The 18244-nt window shown below is 38.8% G+C and overlaps 1 protein-coding gene across 1 annotated transcript in view; it reads right to left on the bottom strand.

Annotated features, from left to right (window-relative positions):
- LOC126275497 (leucine-rich repeat and death domain-containing protein 1) overlaps positions 1–18244 on the bottom strand; it is a 195644-nt gene that overhangs the window by 60555 nt on the left and 116845 nt on the right. The window contains exons 2-3 of the mRNA XM_049977203.1: positions 16857–17025; positions 14246–14379 (exon numbers count right to left, since the gene is read on the bottom strand). Of these exons, the coding sequence (XP_049833160.1) occupies positions 14246–14379; positions 16857–17025 (303 nt within the window). The remainder of the gene's footprint in view (positions 1–14245; positions 14380–16856; positions 17026–18244) is intronic.

Below are 18244 nucleotides of genomic sequence, written 5' to 3'. Positions count from 1 at the left end.
TTAGGTTGGTTATCTTGCACCCTTTGTGAATCAGTTTGGGTTCAGCAGAGAAATACAGACTCAGCCATAGTAGAATTCACAAAAATGGCATTTAATGCTCTTGACAAGGATGAGCGTGTCACAAGCATGTTCTTAGACTTTGCCAAAGCTTTTGATACTGTTGACCTATGAAACAAGCTAGAATCATTAGGAATAAGAGGTGCACCTAATGCTCATTTCCTGATCATGACTAGCTTATAGAGAATGAAGGGTAAAGATACCACAAACCTCAAATAAGGTGAAAACTGGTTAGAACCAAAATGCACTGATACTAGGACCAATGCTATTCTTGATATACGCAGTTGGTTTTCCCAAAAGTGTCACTCAGGGTGAAAAAATTCTCTTTTCTGATGACAGCCATGTTATAGTCACTGATACAACAAGAGAAATCTTGCAGAGAAAGGAAACAAAATCCTCAAGGAAGTTTGCAATTTGTTGATATGCAATGAAGTTATATTGAACACACATAAATCTAAGATCATGTACTTCTATTTGAAGAGTGAAAATGACATAGTTAATTTAAATGTAGGTGATAGCTCTATAGCTCACACAAGAAATACAAAATTTCTGTGAATAAATATTAATTTGCAGCTGAATTGGTGTGAACACACAAAATACTTGCAAACAAATTATCACCAGCATGTTACACTCTAATAGTTCTGTCAATAGTTTGTAACAGCCAGTGTCTTTAGTTATGTACTATTCATCTGGACAATCAATTGTTAGCTATCAAATTCTTTTCTGGGGAACAAATGTACAATTTATGAACACAGTTTTCAAATTACAGAAAATGGCCCTAAGAACAACAATGAAAAATAGTAATTGGCATCATTGTAAAGATATGTTCACAACATTGGGGATTTTTACTACACCATGTTAGTACACCTACCAATTCATTTAGTACATACAAAAAATGTTGATAATTGCAGATGTTCATGGCCATGGAGGAAGATCTAGAATGAACTTACATTTACCTGAAAGGAATACATGTAAAACTCACAACAGCATTTTCTACCAAGGAATAAAACTGTACAATAATCTGCCCAAGAAGATTAAAGAGATCATTAAAACCATGTTATTTCAAAAGGCAATTAAAAAGTACCTGTTAAACAGCACATTCTATACATGGAGGAATTACACAAATTAGATGTTTGGTAAAAAATGTAATCCAAGTATATAACAACAATAAAAAATCTCTACACATAACAAAAATCTCTACACATAATATTCTCACATTATTGCACTGTTTGCTTTTTTCTTTCATGTAAAACATTCTCCAAAGCATTATACTGTATCATACCAAAACCATATCCTTTTACTGAGCTTAATATCTCACTCATACACTTGACTGTGAGTGCTATCTGAGTGGTAGATCTGGGGATCCTGTACAGGGGAGAACTCAGGATACACCCATCCTATTAATCCTTTACGCTCTGTGATGTAGACACAGGGCATCTACGTGCACTCTTATTTAAGTCACCGCTGTCCGGGCAGCAAGCATGCCAACTCCACCTGACACAGTCCTTATCCCACTCAGGCTGCAGTGACAGCCACAATATAGTTAGCCTGAACAATGTAACATGTAAGTAAATCTGTGTGTGTGTGTGTGTGTGTGTGTGTGTGTGTGTGTGTGTGTGTGTGTGTGTGTTTGTTCGTTTACTCTATAAACAAAATTTCATACAAAAGCTGGTAACATTCTCAGTCTTCTTGTACGCTTTTTGACAAATCAGCACCACAGCTATTTGGTGAGTTGTTAATTTTACTCCTTAAGTTATTTATATTCTATGATAGACTCTCCATTGATTACTTATGTAAGTATTACTATTATTATTATTGACAGTCCACTGAAATATTTAGGTAACTTCTTTCATGAGTACAAATAAAGTCCTTTACAAAAATTTCTCTCAATGTACCGTCAAACGGGATGATTTCGGACACCGGGGCGAATTCAGACAGTATGGCTTATTTGCTCTTTGCCACAGCATAGAAACAAAGAGTTACTTATTTTAACGTCTGTGCGCCAGTTATTTTAAGCACAAGATTGCATTTATCGTAAAGTGGAAACTTTCTATTGTTGCACCAAGTGGGAAGTTATTGTAACTGCAATTGTCAACGCACTCAGTAGCTAACAGGGTTGAGACAATTTCTGTACAAGTTTGTCGAGTTTCTCGTGCAAGGTTATAAAATAACGACGGTTTTTGTAAAACTGTGTACTGTGTGGGGTGATTTTGGACAATGCCAAGAATGTGTAAGAGCGGGAGAGGTGCTAGAGTACAGTGTAATTATGACCCAGAACTTTTAGTTAAAGCTGTTCATGATATTCATAGTGGTAAATTATCGTACAGAATAGCATATGATTTTTATGGTATACCTAAATCAACCCTACAAAATAAAGTGCAGGAAGTGCATCTAAAAAAATGGGAGAACAGCCAGTGCTAAATTACTAAGAAGAAGAAGAAATGTCAAAGGAAGGTATATTGAGGGCTGCACATTGGGGATTTCCCTTCACTAAATTGGATATTAGATATTTAGTTAAAGGTTACCTTGATAAATCTGGCCGAAAAGAGAAGAAATTTCATAATAATTTGCCAGGAGAAGAATGGGTGCATTTATTCCTCAAACGACCATCAGAAGATCTTTCCATTCGCTTAAGCAAAAATATTAAACAATCTCAAGCAGAAGTGAACAAAGAGACTGTTAAGATGTTTTTCTCCAATAAGAAGGCAAAGCTGGAAAATCTCCCCACCTAGCAACATGTTCACCTATGATGAAACCAACATGTCAGGTGATCCAGGCTACATAAAATGTGTAAAATGTCACCAAAATCAAATAAAATGCGTGTAGAACTTTAAAAAAGGCAGTAACTGTCCAAATTTGTCCTCTATATACTGTAACTTTGGACAGAGATTTAAAAAACATGTTTGTCCTAAATCACCCCAATCCATGGGGTGACTTCAGACACTTTATTTAACTGTCTCAGATAAATGTACCTACACATACATTTTCTGGTTCTGGGATATTTTATTCATTACATATATACCCTACTACTTCCATAACAATCAATTTAATCTAACAATATGTACAAAAGTTACAATCAAAATAATGACAAAGCCATCTGAAATCACCCCGTTTGACGGTACTCATAATGAAATGAATTCTTACCAAAGAATGCAAAAACTGGTAGAAGCCAAACTTGAGAAAGATCAGTTTAGATTCTGGAGAAATGTAGAAAACGGTAGGCAATACTGACCTCAGGACTTCTCATAGAAGATAGGTCAAGGAAAGGCAAACCTATGTTTATAGCATTTGTAGACTTGAGAAAGCTTTTGACAGTATTGACTGGAATACTCTCTTTCATATTCTAATGATGGCAGGAGGAAGATACAGGTGCAAAAGGCTACTTACAATTTGTGACAGAAACCAGACAGAGGTAACAAGAAAAGCGGTGGTTGAGAAGGGAGTGAGACAGGGTTGTAGACTATCTTTGGAGGAGACAAAAGAAAAATATGGAGTAGGAATTAAGGTCCTGAGAGAAGAAATAAAAATAGTGAAGTTTGCCAATGACACTGTAATTCTGTCACAGACAGTCAAGGATTGGGAGAGCAGTTGAACAAAATGGACACTGTCTTGAAAGGCAGATATTAGATGAACATCAACAAAAGCAAAAAGGATAATGGAACTAATTTGAATTAAATCAGGTGACACTGAGGGAATTAGATTAGGAAATGAGGCACTTAAAGTAGTAGAAGAGTTTTGCTATTTTGGCAGCAAAGTAACCGATGCTGGTTGAAGTAGAGATGATATAAAATGCAGTCTTGCACTGGCAAGAAAAGTGTTCCTGAAGAAGAGGAATTTGTTAACATCAAATATAGATTTACGTGTCAGGAAGTCTTTTCCAAAAGTATTTGTATGGAGTGTAGCCATGTATGGAAGTGAAACATGAACAATAAACAATTTAAACAAGAAGAGAACAGAAGCTTTTGAAATGTGGTGATACAGAAGAATGCCAAAGATTCAATGGATAGGCCCTGTAACTAAAGAGGAGGTACTGAATAGAACTGTGGAGCAGAGAAATTTGTGGCACAACCTGTCTAAACACAGGATCACCGACTTATAAAAGATATTTAGGTGACACATACTGGGCATCTTTCCCCAGGAAATTTTCTAAGTTTTAGATGAAAAATAGTTAGTTTTAAAGTTTTTTAAAGCATTTTAGAGTCATAAGATCAGTGAATATGTAGCTAGCTCTGAAAAGACTGAAATGATATTTAAATAAATACTAAACTATCATTAAAAAAATAAAACATAAAATATTGCTGTCACACAGTAATAGAACTTTGATTAATAAGTGAAATAGCTAATTTAAGCTTACTTTGAATAAGGCTCAGGGTTCATTAAATAAAAACAACATCTCAAAGTTAATGCTTTAATACGGTTAATAAAGTTAATACAGTATGCCTATTACTTTCAGTCAAAAAGTATGTAAATAGTAGGTTTTAATTGGGTCTTACACCCTAAAAATATTTAAGTATTTGAAAATAACTAATGACGTACTATAGTAATATAGTAATACAGTACTAAACTAGTATTAATACTTAAAACTGAAAATTTAACATTATGCATGTAATTAATTCCCTATTTTATAAGGATTTTTAATATTGCTCTAAATGCCATTATTAGGACTAGAGTGTCTTTAGAAAGGTGCAAATGTCAACCGCCTGACTGGTTTACTGAAGTTGTTGATGACTGATCGGATATCCAATTCATCCAAAACATCTTCGTGGGCATGAAGAACAGCCAAGTTGTTCAATCGCTTCTGTCCCATTGTTGATCAGAGATATGTCATCAGACGTCTAAGGGTGCCAAATGACCGTTCTGGTGTTGCTGTGTGATTGGAACTACTTGGAGAAGTTTAATGCACTTCGCTACTTCACATAACATTTCTCCAACTGCAGGCTCTTGCGTAAAGTACTTTCTTACATCACACATATTTTTTAAGACAAGTTGTTTTTTATTAGCGATACGGCTAACATACTCAAGTGTAAGCACAATGTCTCAATGTCTAAGACATTTTTGAAAATCAGTTGATTTTTTCAAATATCAACCATCTGACTGGTTTACTGAAGTTGTTGATGACTGATCGGATATACAATTCATCCAAAACATCTTGGTGGGCATGAAGAACAGCCAAGTTGTTCAATCGCTTCTGTCCCATTGTTGATTGGAGATATGTCATCAGACGTCTACGGGTGTCAAATGACCGTTCTGCTGTTGCTGTGTTATTGGAACTACTTGGAGAAGTTTAATGCACTTCACTACTTCACATAATATTTCTCCAACTGCAGGCTCTTGCGTAAAGTACTTTCTTACATCACACATATTTTTTAAGACAAGTTGGTTTTTATTAGCGATATTGGCTAACATACTCAAGTGTAAGCACAATGTCTCAATGTCTAAGACATTTTTGAAAATCAGTTGATTTTTCCAAATTTGTTTAATCTCTATCTACTAAAACAAGCACTCTTGTTCATGTAATAATTTCAAGTTGAACAAATATATTTCAAGGAAGACGCAATACATGCAAGTCACAGATCAAGTACACAGAGTAAGACGTGTGCACACTTTAACAGTTAAATAATAACTGAGTCCAAGTCTAGCGGCTGCTGGCTGGCAGGCCACTTAGGTGGCGCTGCTGCTGTATGGCTGGCAGACAGTGCCGCATGTAGAGGACAAGCGTAACTGCGCGGCGGCACTTTGAAAGATCGGTGAGTCACAACACTTTTCCCCCCTTTGAATTTGTTGCACAGGTCTTGATGGAGGTGGCCTGTAGATTGCTAATGTCCATAGGTGTTGTTGGACTGGCCGTAAAGTCGTGAGGAGGAGGCTTCCCGTATGGATGGAAGTGTCCCCAATGATAACGGGTCGAGATGACAGGAGACGTGGGGGTCAAACCTGCTGGGGCCCTGTGCACCAATCTGCCTGTTGCGGCAAGTCCGGTTGTTATGACAGGAGACATGGGCGATGTGTCTGTGTCCGTAGGAGAAGGAGGTGAGTAGAGTTACTCCAACAGTTGATGGTCATCTGGTTCCTGCATGGGCACGTCTCTTGGTGGCGTCAGTTCTTGTGCTGGCACAGATATGATGGTGAGAGGACTGTGTTGTGATTCCAGTATCCCAAGCATCAGGTAGAGCCGAAGGTGGTTTAGCAGCATCTGGAACAGGCGTTGCCGGCACACGAGTCCGAAGCTGGTCCAAATGACGCACTGCAACACCCGTGTCCGTCCGGATTTCACACAGGCGTCGGCCATGGTGTCGTAAGATGTGGCCAGGACTCCATTTTGGCCGCCTGCCATATTCCTGTACCCATACAAGGTCGTCGGCGGTGAACCGGTCAAGCGAAGGCACCCGTGGCCGTGAGGTGGAAGGCCACAGAAGATTAAGTAGCATGCAGGGCTGTCGGCCATGTAAGAGCTCAGCCAGGCTGTGGTTGCCCTTGGGGGTGAAACGGTAAGAAGCCAGAAATTGGAGAAGCACACCATCAGCAGAAGAAGTCAGGAGTTTCCTCATCTGAGCCTTAAATGTGCGGACCACTCGTTCAGCCTCACCGTTTGATTGTGGATGGAACGGAGGGGCCGTGACACCATGACGGGCACAAAAATCCGCAAAATTGGAAGAGGCAAATTGCGGATCATTATCAGAAACAAGAGTAGAGGGAAGGCCTTCAAAAGAGAAAATGTGAGCTAGAGCATTGGTGGTTGCCGCGGTGGTAGGCGACGTGCAATGGGCAATGAAAGGAAAGTTAGAGTAGGTGTCAGTAACGAGAAGCCAATAAGTACCTAAAAAAGGTCTCACGAAGTCAACATGATACACTCCCAGGGCTTCTCAGGCGAAGACCACGGTGACAAAGATAACTTCAGGGAGGCGGCCTGTGACGCACAAGGGCCGCAGGCAGCGACCATGTGTGCGATTTCTGAGTCAATGCTGGGCCAGTACACATGAAGCACGCCAGAGATTTTGTGCAAGAGACACCCCAGTGCCCTTGGAGAAGGAGGCGCAAGACCGAAGCACGCAAAGATGCAGGTACCACAATATGCGGTGAAGCATTTTCAGTGGAAAGGAGGATAACACCATCCCTAGCCATGAGGCGGTAACGCAAAGCGTAGTAGTTCCGCAACAGATCAGAGGTCTTAGCGGACCAACGATCTGGCCAACCCTTCTGAAGACAGCGTAAACCCAGGAGAGGGTAGGGTCTGAACCCGTAGCAGCTGCCAGTCGGTCTCCGGTGATGGGGAACCCGTCCACAACCCGCTGCTTGTCAACATCCAGGTGGAAACACAAAAGTTTGTCCCTATCGAATGCCATATCAGGACCCATGGAAAGGTGAGACAGTGTATCAGCATTCGCATGTTGAGCCGTCGGCCGGAAATGAATTTTATAATTGAAATGAGACAAGTAAAGAGCCCAACGCTGGAGGCAGTGTGCAGCCTTGTCGGGAAGTGACGTTCAAGGATGAAACAAGGAAACAAGTGGTTTGTGATCTATAACAAGATGAAATTTGGAACCATAGAGAAAAACACCAAACTTATGAAGAGCATAAATAATGGCCAAAGCTTCTTTTTCAATTTGAGAATACTTTTGTTGGGCATCCATGAGCGTTTTGGAGGCAGAAGCAATGCGTTGTTCAGAACCGTCAGAAAAACTGTGTGCAAGGACTGCACCGCCCCCCTTTCTGAGAGATGACCCTGGGAAGAACAAGATGTTGGTCAGGTTGATAAGTAGCCAGGCACGGGGCCTGTTTCAGCATAGTTTTCAATTTCTGGAAAGCCTCATCGCATGACGCGGACCAGTGAAAAGGCACGATTTCATGCAACAGGCGATGCAACGGCTGAACCATCGAAGCAGCAGACAGTGACAGTTTGCTGAAGCGGATGAATACCATCCCGAGTGAGTTGAAACCCCAAGTACGTGATAGACACCTGAAAAAAATTTGATTTCTGAAGATTACACTTAAGACCGGCAGTCTGTAAGACATGAAAAAGTGTGCAGAGATTTTGAAGATGTTTGTCAGTGGTGGAGCCAGTGACAACAATGTCGTCCTGGTAAGTTATACAACCAGGGACAGTGAGCAATAATTGTTCCAAGAATCGCTGAAAGAGAGCAGGGGCGCTGGCAACCCCGAATGGCAATCGTTGGTATTGATAGAGGCCGAAAGGCGTGTTAAGGACCAGAAACTGCCAGGAAGCAGCGTTAAGAGGAAGTTGATGATAAGCTTCTGACAGGTCAAGTTTAGAAAAATATTGGCCTCCAGCAAGTTTAGTGAACAATTCTTCAGGTCGAGGCATTGGGTAAGTGTGAATAAGGCACTGAGCTTTGAAATTGCCACAGAGACGAATATCATTTGGCTTAGCAATGACAATGACAGGAGAGGACCACTCACTGGAAGTGACAGGAAGCAAGACCCCTGAAGCAGTGAGACGATCCAGCTCCCATTTGACCTGATCACAAATGGCCACAGGAATGGGCCAAGCCCGAAAAAACTTAGGCCGAGCAGTGGGTTTGAGCATGATATGAGCTTCAAAGTCGTTTGCACAGCCTAACCCAGGAGAAAAAAGGGACAAAAATGTCGTCGACAAGGAATCCAATTGAGCACAAGGAATAGCATCAGAGACGATATTGACAGTCATCTATGGAGAACCCAAAAATGCGAAAGGCTTCGAAACCAAATAGATTCTCCTCCACTTTACTTACTATGGTCGACCACAAATATGGGAACAATGCAAACAACAGATTTGTAAGATACTTCAGTATCAAATTGTCCCAAGAGAGAAATCTTCTGTTTATTGTAAGTCCGTAATTGCCTAGTGACAAGTGACAGGATTGGAGAACCCAACTGAAGATACGTCTGAGAATTGATGGTAGTGGCAGCAGAACCAGTATCCAACTGCATGCGAACATCTCAACCAAGTATTTGGACAGTGAGGAATAACTTCCCCGAAAGGGAAGAAGTACTATTGACAGACAACACAGAATCAGAATCAGCATCATGTTCATAAACATCATGTATGCGGTCGGATTTGCAAACGGATGACACATGACCCTTTTTATTGCATTTGTGACACACGGCCCAACGTTGTGGACAATCTTCTCGTGAATGTTTCGTAAAACACTATGGACATGAAGGAAGTTGCCATGGGTTTTGCTGCAGTTTCTTAGAGGTCTGTTTACAGTTAGGCCGAGGCTGCGCTTGGGAGTGTACTGTAGCCACGTCGGCCGGTGGGGACATGCCACACGCTTCATCAACATTGCAAAGAGGTTGTATTTCCCCAACGTCGCCCCATGCCTCTATTTGCCCTCCAGCGGCGCGAGGAATTTCAAAAGACTGAGCGATGGATAGGAATTCATGTAGAGTCAGATTTGCCAACTGAAGGGCACGTTGCCTAACTTCTTTGTCGGGCGCCGATCGGATAATAGCATCCCGTACCATGGAATCGGCGTAGGATTCTTTGTGAACTTCAGTAACAAATTGACACTTTCTACTGAGGCCGTTAAGTTCAGCAGCCCAAGCGTGATAGGATTGATTCGGTTGTTTTTGACAATGATAAAAGGCAACACGAGAGGCTACCACATGTGTTTGCTTTTGAAAATAGACGGACAGAAGTGAGCACATTTCAGCAAAGGACAAAGATGCAGGATCTTTCAAAGGTCCCAATTGCGACAACAACCGAAACATTTGAGGTGAAATCCATGAAAGGAACAGAGACTTACATGTTTGATCATCCGTGACATGAAATGCCAAGAAGTGTTGTCAAAAACATTTTTCGTAATCAGACCAGTCTTCCGCCGTCTCGTCGTAAGGAGAAAAAGTAGGTAGAGACAACGACGAGAGACACCTCACATTTGATGCCATGACAAAATCATGAATCACATTTGTTGTGAGAAACGTTTGCTGTTCTATGAGACCTTGCAATATTTGCTCTAAAGTAGCCATGGAAACATGTGGGTCAACGATGGAAAAGAAAAATCACTACCTCGTCATAATAACTTCAAGTTGAACAAATATATTTCAAGGAAGACACAATACATGAAAGTCACAGATCAAGTAAACAGAGTAAGACGTGTGTACACTTTAACAGTCAAATCATAACTGTGTCCAAGTCTAGCGGCCACTGGCTGGCTGGGTGCTTAGGTGGCGCTGCTGCTGTATGGCTGGCAGACAGCGCCGCATGTAGAGGACATGCGTAACTGCGCGGCGGCAGTTTGAAAGGTCGGCGAGTCACAACAGTTCAACTGCATTGACCTATGTGAGTCCAGTTGAAGCAAACTGCTCAGTAATACAATATTGCACAGTTTCACGAACTTCAATATAAACAGCTTTGTAGTATTCCTTCGGGGTTTTGAAAGTGTGCAGTGAGCTGGCTTCATTGTTTTCATACTTCTTTGGTATACTTCGATTCCGAGGAAGCAAAGGATCATCAACTTGTGAAGGTTTTTCTTTTAAACACAATTCCTGAAAGTGTTCAAAACTATTATGCCTTCCATTCAATATACAAATCAAGCCCTCATATATTTTTTTCCAGATCAGCAACACTTAGATGAGGGCATTGAATTTTTTCATTGACATCCTCTACATGGGTTCATTGCATGGCAATAAAGATGTAAAAAGAAATAATACTTGAATTGTAACATTCACTCAAGGTAGACTGCACATTTGTAACCTGCCTCTGTTTTGTCCCCTGCAGAAAATGTTTTGGAAAAGCATTAGAAGACTGTCTACAATTGCTAAGTTTAAACAGTGAGCAGTGTGGTCCACATAATGTGCTTTTGGTTGTATATCTAAAACTAACTTTTTTAGTCCTTTGAACTTAGCTCTCATATTTGAGGCATCATCATAGCACTGTCCTCTTAAGTTATCCACTGACGAATCAAGATGAGCAAAATTGTCTTTTAAAATACTAAACAGAGTTTGTGATTCAGTGTTTGGGGTCGCATATAAACCAATAAAGTCTTCATTGATGATAAAGGAATCATGGAACGTATGAATACAAAACGACACTTGCTCATGAATCGAAGAATCACTTTTTTCGTCAACCATGATAGAAAAATGATCAGTCTTCTTGACTGAAGCCAATACCTTTCTCAACACAGAGTTTCCTATTAGATCAATTATATTGTGGGATGTCCACTTATACAATGAACTCTCTAACCAATCTTTAAACTCAGGTATGTTATTCTTTCAGAGTTCCAATAATTAAAAAAAAAATTCGAGTTTACAGCTATGTGCCCTCTAATTGCTAGTCCTTGTCAGCATAGAAATTGCACAGTAGTAAAAACTGTCTCAAGAGCTAAACAGCCTTTCTTCACATCACTATCTAAGTGTTCATTGAATTGGGAGGCCACACTTCGGTTAATGATAGAATTTAGTTTCAGAACACCTGCTTTATGTGTAAACGTATTTTCATGAATACAGATTTTTCCAAAACCTTTTTGCAGTTAGAAAACCATATGGATGTAAATGAATCTTCTTTTTTTTTTGAAGAAAATTGTAATAGATTTTTAGCATCTGCCTCTTTGCAGGTTTTGCAAAAACTTTTTCAGTAGGTGCTTCATATTCTAGCCATGTATATTTGATCAACCAAGACTTCTGACATGGTTTTCCCTTACCAGATTGTCCAGGTTTCAGCTGTGAACGATTCTCGCTGAAGACAACAAAGCAATTGATGACACAATAATTGTTGGAGGTTGGCTTGCAGTATCATCAACTATGAAGTTTTGGTAACAAACTGATCCATTGCAAACTTAATTCACAATGCACTAAGAGACTAAAATAAATGAATAAAATATAGTCATAGTTCCAGTCACTTCTGCTCCAGTCCTTTTGATGTCACTGTGACTGCAGCACTGGCCCGCCGGCAACAGACTTTACCCAAAGGTTCAAGCACCGGGACAAATTCTACGTGTGCCCGCAGCACCATAACAGTATCATGATTCATATCACTTGTTTTCAGTTAACCTGCTTACTACCTTGATAATTATTTGTTTTACCTCATTACTGGATGTTTTTTAAAGGGTAACTATCATCAGACAAGGAAAATAAAAAATTCCAACATAATTTTGTGAGTTTAAAAAGCATAATATAACTAGTAACTTTCTTAAAGCGAATTTTTGAGGGGGCTTGGGCTCCCTCAGGCAACATAGTGTTGGCACCTGCGCCAAGACATGAATACAGTAAGCAGATTCAGAAGGATGTGGGTTACAATCGTTACTCAGAGATGAAGAAGCTTGCACAGGATAGAGTATTATGGAGGGCTGCATCAAACCAGTCTAGGTCTGAAGACCACAACAATGACAACAATTAAATGAAATGATCATATGGCATTATTGCTCAGGAGACTTCTTTTGATGTTGTTTGGCTGTCTGGTGTGAGTCATTCTGTTTGATGCCAATTCGATGACTTGCGTCTCAATGAAGATGAGATGAAATGATGTGGACAACACAAACATCCAGTCCCTCAAATGAAACAAATTTCTGACATAACCAGGAATTGAATATCAGCTTAATGACTAAATAATATCTTATATCATGTAAATAAAATAGAAAGAAACTTCCACATGGGAAAAATATATTAAAAATAAAGATTCCAAGACTTACCAAGCGGGAAAGCGCCGGCAGACAGGCACAATGAACAAAACACACAAACACACACACAGAATTACTAGCTTTCGCAACCGATGGTTGCTTCTTCAGGAAGGAGAGGGAAAGACGAAAGGATGTGGGTTTTAAGGGAGAGGGTAAGGAGTCATTCCAATCCCGGGAGCGGAAAGACTTCTCTTAGGGGGAAAAAAAGGACAGGTGTACACTCGCACACACACACACACACACACACACACACACACACACACACACACACACACACACACACACACACACACACACATATCCATCCACACATACACAGACACATGTAATATACATATAATTAGAGAATATAAAGCAGATGTTGTATGGCATTTAATGATAAAATCTGTTTATCATTTTGTTATTTTAAATATCTGTATGGATAATTATGTACCACTCAAGAACTGTATGTATTACATTTGCTATTAGGCAGTAAATGGGAACGAAACTCATTACTCATTGTAAAGTGCCATTTGATTCCTACAAATACTATGTTGCTCTTGTTGCTACAATCATTGTTCTTTGTATTCAACATACTTGCCTACATTTATGGATCTATGAAATATGGGTACCATAACAAAAGTATAAAAATTAAACTTTGAATCAAATGAAGAATCAAAAATGACAGTGCTCTTCTTTAAGGACCATCACGGAATTTGCTTCGAACAATTTGGGGAAATAATAGAAAAACTGTCAGAATTGCTCAATGGGGATGCAGCTCATGCTCCTCTTGCATGCGAGTCCAGTGTCTTATACATGATGCTACATCAACTGGGTACAATGGAAATGACTGAGCTTGTTACTAACAGGACTTTTCAAATCTTTACAAAATACACATAGCTGACAGGATGGTCCAGTTACTTTCACTCATTTCAACAGATATTCAAAGTTTTAAGTCATGAAATCATAAGACCAGGAAAAGAAATTCTTGAAGTGGCCAGATTCAAAATTTATTATTATTTCACCTATGTTTGTACGAAGTCTAAAGTAAATATTTTGGAACAATTTTTTCTAGAAACACTTTCCTCCTAAGGAGCTAATTCGCCGGCCACTGTGACCAAGCAGTTCTAGGCACTTCAGTCCAGAATTGCGCTGCTGCTATGGTCGCAGGTTCGAATCCTGCCTCAGTCATTGATGTGTTTGATGTCCTTAGGGTTGTTGGATTTAAGTAGTTCTAAGTCTAGAGGACTCATGACCTCAGATGTTAAGTCCCATGGTGCTTAGAGCCATTTGAACCATTTTTGAGCTAAACTCACCAACAGTAATCAATACTTTCTACCCTTAATCTCTTGATAGAATTATGCATAATTTGTGAAGCTGCCACAGTGACATGAAATAGATAATCAGTTTCTAAGTAAAATGGTTTTTACAGGTAATATATTTCACACATAAATACTGATTTTCAATTTTTGAAATCTGACAGTTTACACGTGAAATAATAGTATAGCATATTGTACAAGGGGAAATGGGAATGACAAGTGAGTAATATACAGTATCTGAATCATCAGGTGAAAACAGAATTTATTTAATACCTGAGGCTTCCATTTAGGCTCTCAATTCTGTTCCGTCCAATATGTAGATGGCGAAGAATGTAAGGTATGCAGTTCTTTTCCAGTTTTGAAATCATATTTCCTGGAAGAAATAAATGCTGAAGCTCTGGAACACTCTGCAAAAAAAATTAGTACTGGTATATTACATTTCACTTCACTCCAGTTAGTCATGCAAAGAGCATAATATTGAGAAAACAATGTTACTGCAGTATTCTGTATGAAGAGTAGAAAATGAACAAAAAACAAATTATTAATCATTAATACGAACAGTATTTTATCAGTAGTCATTTCAGTATTGCTGAACTCCACGACAAAAGCTATTGTGTTCATCATTGTGACTTACAGCACACATAATTTCCTCTGTTTCCAAGACAAACTTGGTGAGTAGTATGAAGACTTAAAACTAAAATTGGCATTGGTGAAAATGACAAATTTTATAAGACTGAGTGCAGTGAAACCAAAATCTGTGTTCTCCAGAAAACAAAAGCTAATTCCATACACATAGATCAGTAGTTACAAAAATAACTGCAAAGCTAGTCAGATAATTTATGAAATGAAATCAACACTCCACTTCATAGCAAGTAAAACATAACAGAATGTGCAAGTAACTGACTAAGTGAGGAGAACTTCTTGAGTTTCCATCAGAAAATTCATTGACTAGTCTTACAGACTTTCTGAAGAACACAAAAATAACATAAATATGTAGTTAGATTGGTACCTGCATGTGGGATGGATCATAATGTGAAGTCTTGTTAGAGGAACAAGTCAGTTTGCAAAAATAATTCATAGTTTTTTTTTTAGTAAAGAATATGGTAACCTGCTAATCATTTGCATGATTGTAAAGCTACTTCTTTACACACACACACACACACACACACACACACACACACACACACACACACACACACACACACACACACAGTATCTCTGAGATGAAAGTGTCGCGACATTAATAATACCTGCATTCAATCATACAACAATGTCGTAGTATTTAAAATAAGAAAATAATTTTAAAAATTACAACATGAAAGAAATAAGGTCACCCTGCACCTCTATGCATATCTGTGCTAATGACTCACTCTACACACAGCTGTAGTATTGACTATTTAAATATCTTGCTTAATGTTTTCCTTTTACTACAAAATTATTACACTCACATTCCAGTGTCTAACAGAAAACTGAGAAGTCTAGTTTTAAAATAAAATCAAATACACATTTTTATTAGTCAATATTTGAACAAGTTATCTAATTATCTAGATTCTATGATTGAACATTTCTGCTAACTGCATGAAAGATAGACATGCACAATGTAAACAGGTCTGATAAGTATCAGTGTGGTCATGTAATTATAAAGCTATACAGAGGATACTTAATGCAAATAAAGGAGCAGCAGGGCTGTTCAAAGAAGAAACTTTCTTTTTAATTTTACCATAATTTATACAGTAGGAAAGTTCTGGTAGAATGCCAATAATTTAGGAGCGAAGGAGACCACTCATCAAATAGCAGAAGTTTGCTAGCTTTCGAAACAAATTGTCTGTCAAGTTGTGCTACAAAGACACACATCTACAAGAATATACAATTGTCTTTATATTGTGCCAGCTGGAAACACAATGTGTCTAACTGGCACCACGTAGGGGTGCAGGTTTGTGTGTGTGTGTGTGTGTGTGTGTGTGTGTGTTTGTGTGTGTGTGTGTGTGTGTGTCCTTTAGCTTGACAAAGGATTTATAAGCTAGGGAGTTTTCTTTCTCTTTCTCTTTTGTGCACACCTGTCAATTACTCAATGCTTCTGCTATTCCATGAGTGACCTCCTTTAATCCTAAATTATTTACAATACTTTATCGTATTTAGTAATAGTTACTTATTAACACAGATTTTAACAGCTGTTCCACTTTGTTAATGTACACTTTCAGTCTATCCATATCCATAGACCTTTTCCTTCATTTTAATTCATGAATGAATGAGTAAGTCAAGGAACAGTTGTTGCTGTAAGTAACCTCTAAGCTTAGAGTAAGGTGATACCTGTTATTCAAAAATATGTAATTGATAAGCATAGCTGATAAGCAAAACCTGCACAATTAACTGGCAGGGCAACTGATTTTTGAAGCAGCATCTATTATGTTAATAGTATTAGATTCCATCATAAACTTTCAATTCACAAACAGAATGTAATTAATGAAAATGAACTGTTGATAAAGCACACTGCAGTATTTTCTTCTTCATAATTTGCTTTTGTTTGATATCTTGACTAACTCAATTTTCCTGAAGTTTGTCTTTCATGATCAAAGATCAAACTCACAACTCAGTGAATGAAGGAAGGGCTGCATAGTGTGAATTGTGTGTGTGTGTGTGTGTGTGTGTGTGTGTGTGTGTGTGTGTGTGTGTGTGTGTGTGTGTGTGTGTGTATTTCTTTCTCCTTACTCCTGTATGCTTGTCAATCATTTCACACACTTCCACCAGTCCAGCTGATCTCATTTCATCTTCGGTTCTACAGTGTTTTCTTGATTTCATCTGCAAAGTACTTTTAAATTTTTCCTAAAATTGCACCTTGAAAACAATGAAAATTAACTACGGAAAGTCATTGCAGTTAACTTACCTTAAAATCATTTTCTAATACAGTACTGATTTTGCTTCGGCCCATATCAAGAGTTTTCACATGTGGCATACGTTTTAGCACATATTGTGGAATTTCAGGCAATGCATTGTCAGCCAGACTCAGAAATTCAACCCATTCAAGCCCATTGAAAGCTTCATCATTTAGCAAGCTGAAACAGAAAATGTAATTATTTGGATGTCATTAGAGTGGTAAATCTCTTTTGTAATGATAAAATGGCTCAAAAGGACTAATACATCAGCCAATAAATCTACAATGATTAAACAGAATATTAAGATGTCAGTTGAGTTTGGTGGCAAGATTGCAATGTCACAGATCTGTGTTCATTTTGTTCATAAGATACCATTCTCTAAAGGTTCTAAAACTACTTTTTTTATATATAAATGAAGTGATCCATTTCAAGACATACCATACCAGGCCACAAATACCAAATTTTATAGTTAATACAAAAAACTTATAATATCTCAAAGAATTATGGTTACCCAGTCACTTCTATGCTTGTATAAGAATTCTGTAATGAATAAGAACTTCATATGCCAGATGTTAAGGGGCAAGTCATCCTCTTGCTCCCACCCTCCCCCCATAGTGGACAACAGACAAGCAGCAAATATCTACCAGCCCATGAATTAGGGGCAACTGAACCACAGCTCATGTATACTTTTAAAAATACTCTTTAACTTTTAATTCCTATATCAGTGTAATGAAAATGGTGAAGTAATTTAAGGATGGATTTCAAATTCCAAACCTTTTAGCAAGAGATACACTAGTTACAAGGAATGAATGGGAAGTAACAATGGACTGACAGTGCACAAACAAATTTCAGTGTATTCTTAATAACATGCTATGAGAACTTGAGATGTCAGCCAACAGACAAGGTCACCCTGCACGCTTTTGTGCTGTACATGTCCGTTCACGTTTCCACTTCACTATCACATTGGAAACAGTGGCCCTGTGGATGTTTAGGAATGTGGACATCTGGCATACAGATGTATAAAACAAGACACACCCAATCACCTGACCACGTTCGTGGTCCGTGAGTTCCACGGAGCACACCATTCTGCTCTCTTACAATATCTAATGACTGCTGAGGTCGCTCATACAGAGCACCTATCAGTAGGTGGCAGCACAATGCACCTAACATGAAAAACGTGTGTTTTTTTTTGGGGGGGGGGGGGGGGTCCGGATACTTCTTTTGATCACATAGTGAATTGGCTGCTAGGCTGAATCAAAACTGACTGTGGAATTATTTTTCTAGAGTTTGAGGCCATGGTGCAGTCCAAAAAATTCCACAGAGGTCAAAGGAAGAAATAGGTTGCTTCTTACAGTACTCACTGGAAACGGGGACGCTATTCCTTTTTCTGAAGGTACTA

This window comes from Schistocerca gregaria, chromosome 1 (assembly GCF_023897955.1).
Source record: "Schistocerca gregaria isolate iqSchGreg1 chromosome 1, iqSchGreg1.2, whole genome shotgun sequence".
In the NCBI taxonomy this organism is placed as follows: domain Eukaryota; kingdom Metazoa; phylum Arthropoda; class Insecta; order Orthoptera; family Acrididae; genus Schistocerca; species Schistocerca gregaria.
This window is presented reverse-complemented; position numbering and strand designations above follow the sequence as displayed.